This window comes from Chaetura pelagica, unplaced genomic scaffold (genome assembly GCF_000747805.2).
Source record: "Chaetura pelagica isolate M959 unplaced genomic scaffold, ChaPel_1.0 scaffold124, whole genome shotgun sequence".
Classification (NCBI taxonomy): domain Eukaryota; kingdom Metazoa; phylum Chordata; class Aves; order Apodiformes; family Apodidae; genus Chaetura; species Chaetura pelagica.
Window position 1 is genome coordinate 543321 of NW_009952891.1, and position 1561 is coordinate 544881.

The window sequence follows — 1561 nt, forward strand, 5'->3', positions numbered from 1 at the left end:
GGAGAGGGGAGGGTTGGACTTGGACCTGAGCCTCCTCACCTGTGCATCACCTTCCTAGGAGACCGAGCTCCCTGGGCAGCATCCCAACGAGATCCCCCACAATGAGAAGCTCCTGTCGCTCAAGTACGAGGTGAGTGCCCATCTGCCCATCTTCCCTCCTCTGGGCTCTGCCCTTGGGGGGGCAGCAGGTGAGGTAAGTGGGCTTGGGGGCTTGTTGTTGCCCAACTAGAGGTGTTTCAGCAGGGAAGGAGCAGAGTTGAAGGAGGAAAAGGGTACAGGTGTGTGGAGGGGAAAGGGCCTGAGGGCAGCCCTCCCTGGTGTGGGCATCTCTTACCCTGGGCCAGACAGTAACAGCATCTCCCTGTCCTGAACTAGAGCCTGGACTATGACAACAGTGAAAACCAGCTGTTCCTGGAGGAGGAGAGGAGGATAAACCACACGGTGAGTCTTGCTGTGACATGATTGTCCACTGTTCCCACAGCTGGGGTGGCCCAAGGAAGCCATTTCCCCCCTGCCTGCTGCTGGGGGAGGTCACACTCAAAGCAGTGCCTGAGCTGGGGGGCCCTGTGGGCACTGCCCAGCTTGTGGGGAGCCATGAAACCTCAGGAGCAAGGACCCAGCCACAGGGTGGTTCAAATGGGAGCTGGCCTGGGTGTGTGTGTGGTGGCATTGCTGAGTGACATGAGGCAGGTCCCTGAGCAGAGGGACTCGTGGAGCCATGAGATGCACCTGCTCTGGGGGCTTTGGGGGTCAGAGCTGCAGCCAGAAGCCCAACAGGAGAGGTCTGAGAGAGGCAGGGGAGCTGGAGAAGCACATCTGCTGTTGGGGATCCCACCCAGGAGCAGGGACACTGGCTTAGAATAAGTGAAGTGTGGACCAGGCTTTGCCGTCCTGGGTCAGGTGGCATCAGTGTTCCTTGGGCAGCTCCCCTTGGAGCTGTGTTGGGGAAGGTGTCCAGGTGGTTTGGAGCTCCCTGGATGCTGGTGGGGCTGGCAGCAGCAGGGCTGATGTCTGTCTGTCCCTCAGGCTTTCCGGACGGTGGAGATCAAGCGCTGGGTCATCTGTGCCATGATTGGCATCCTCACTGGCCTGGTTGCCTGCTTCATTGACATCGTGGTGGAGAACCTGGCTGGGCTGAAGTACCGTGTGGTGAAGGACAGTATCCTTCCATGGAGCCAGCTGGGAGCTCTGGGATCTCCATTCCCAAGAGCCAGGAGAGGGCTGCAGGGGAAAGGGCAGATCCTGCCACCCAAAGGTGCTGCTGAGCACCCGCCTGCTCTGTGGGGCTGAGCACTGGCCAGGCACTGCCACCATGGAGGAGGTTCCTCACAGCAGCCCAGGCTGTGCCACAGCCCCAGGAGCATTTTCTTGGGGCTTTGCTGTGGTGGGAGAGGTGGTACCCAACTGGTAACTGGTCTTTCCTTGAGCTGCTCCCCCAGACATCGACAAGTTCACGGAGAAAGGGGGCCTGTCTTTCTCCCTCTTGCTCTGGGCCACCCTGAATGCCAGTGTGGTGATGGTGGGCTCTGTGATTGTGGCTTTCATAGAGGTAAGAGTTTGG

At 59.5% G+C, this 1561-nt stretch overlaps 1 protein-coding gene across 1 annotated transcript in view; it reads left to right on the top strand.

Annotated features, from left to right (window-relative positions):
- Positions 1-1561, top strand: part of CLCN7 (chloride channel, voltage-sensitive 7) — a 16336-nt gene that overhangs the window by 2872 nt on the left and 11903 nt on the right. Inside the window, exons 4-7 of the mRNA XM_009995515.1 lie at positions 59-130; positions 376-441; positions 1027-1159; positions 1440-1549. Of these exons, the coding sequence (XP_009993817.1) occupies positions 59-130; positions 376-441; positions 1027-1159; positions 1440-1549 (381 nt within the window). The remainder of the gene's footprint in view (positions 1-58; positions 131-375; positions 442-1026; positions 1160-1439; positions 1550-1561) is intronic.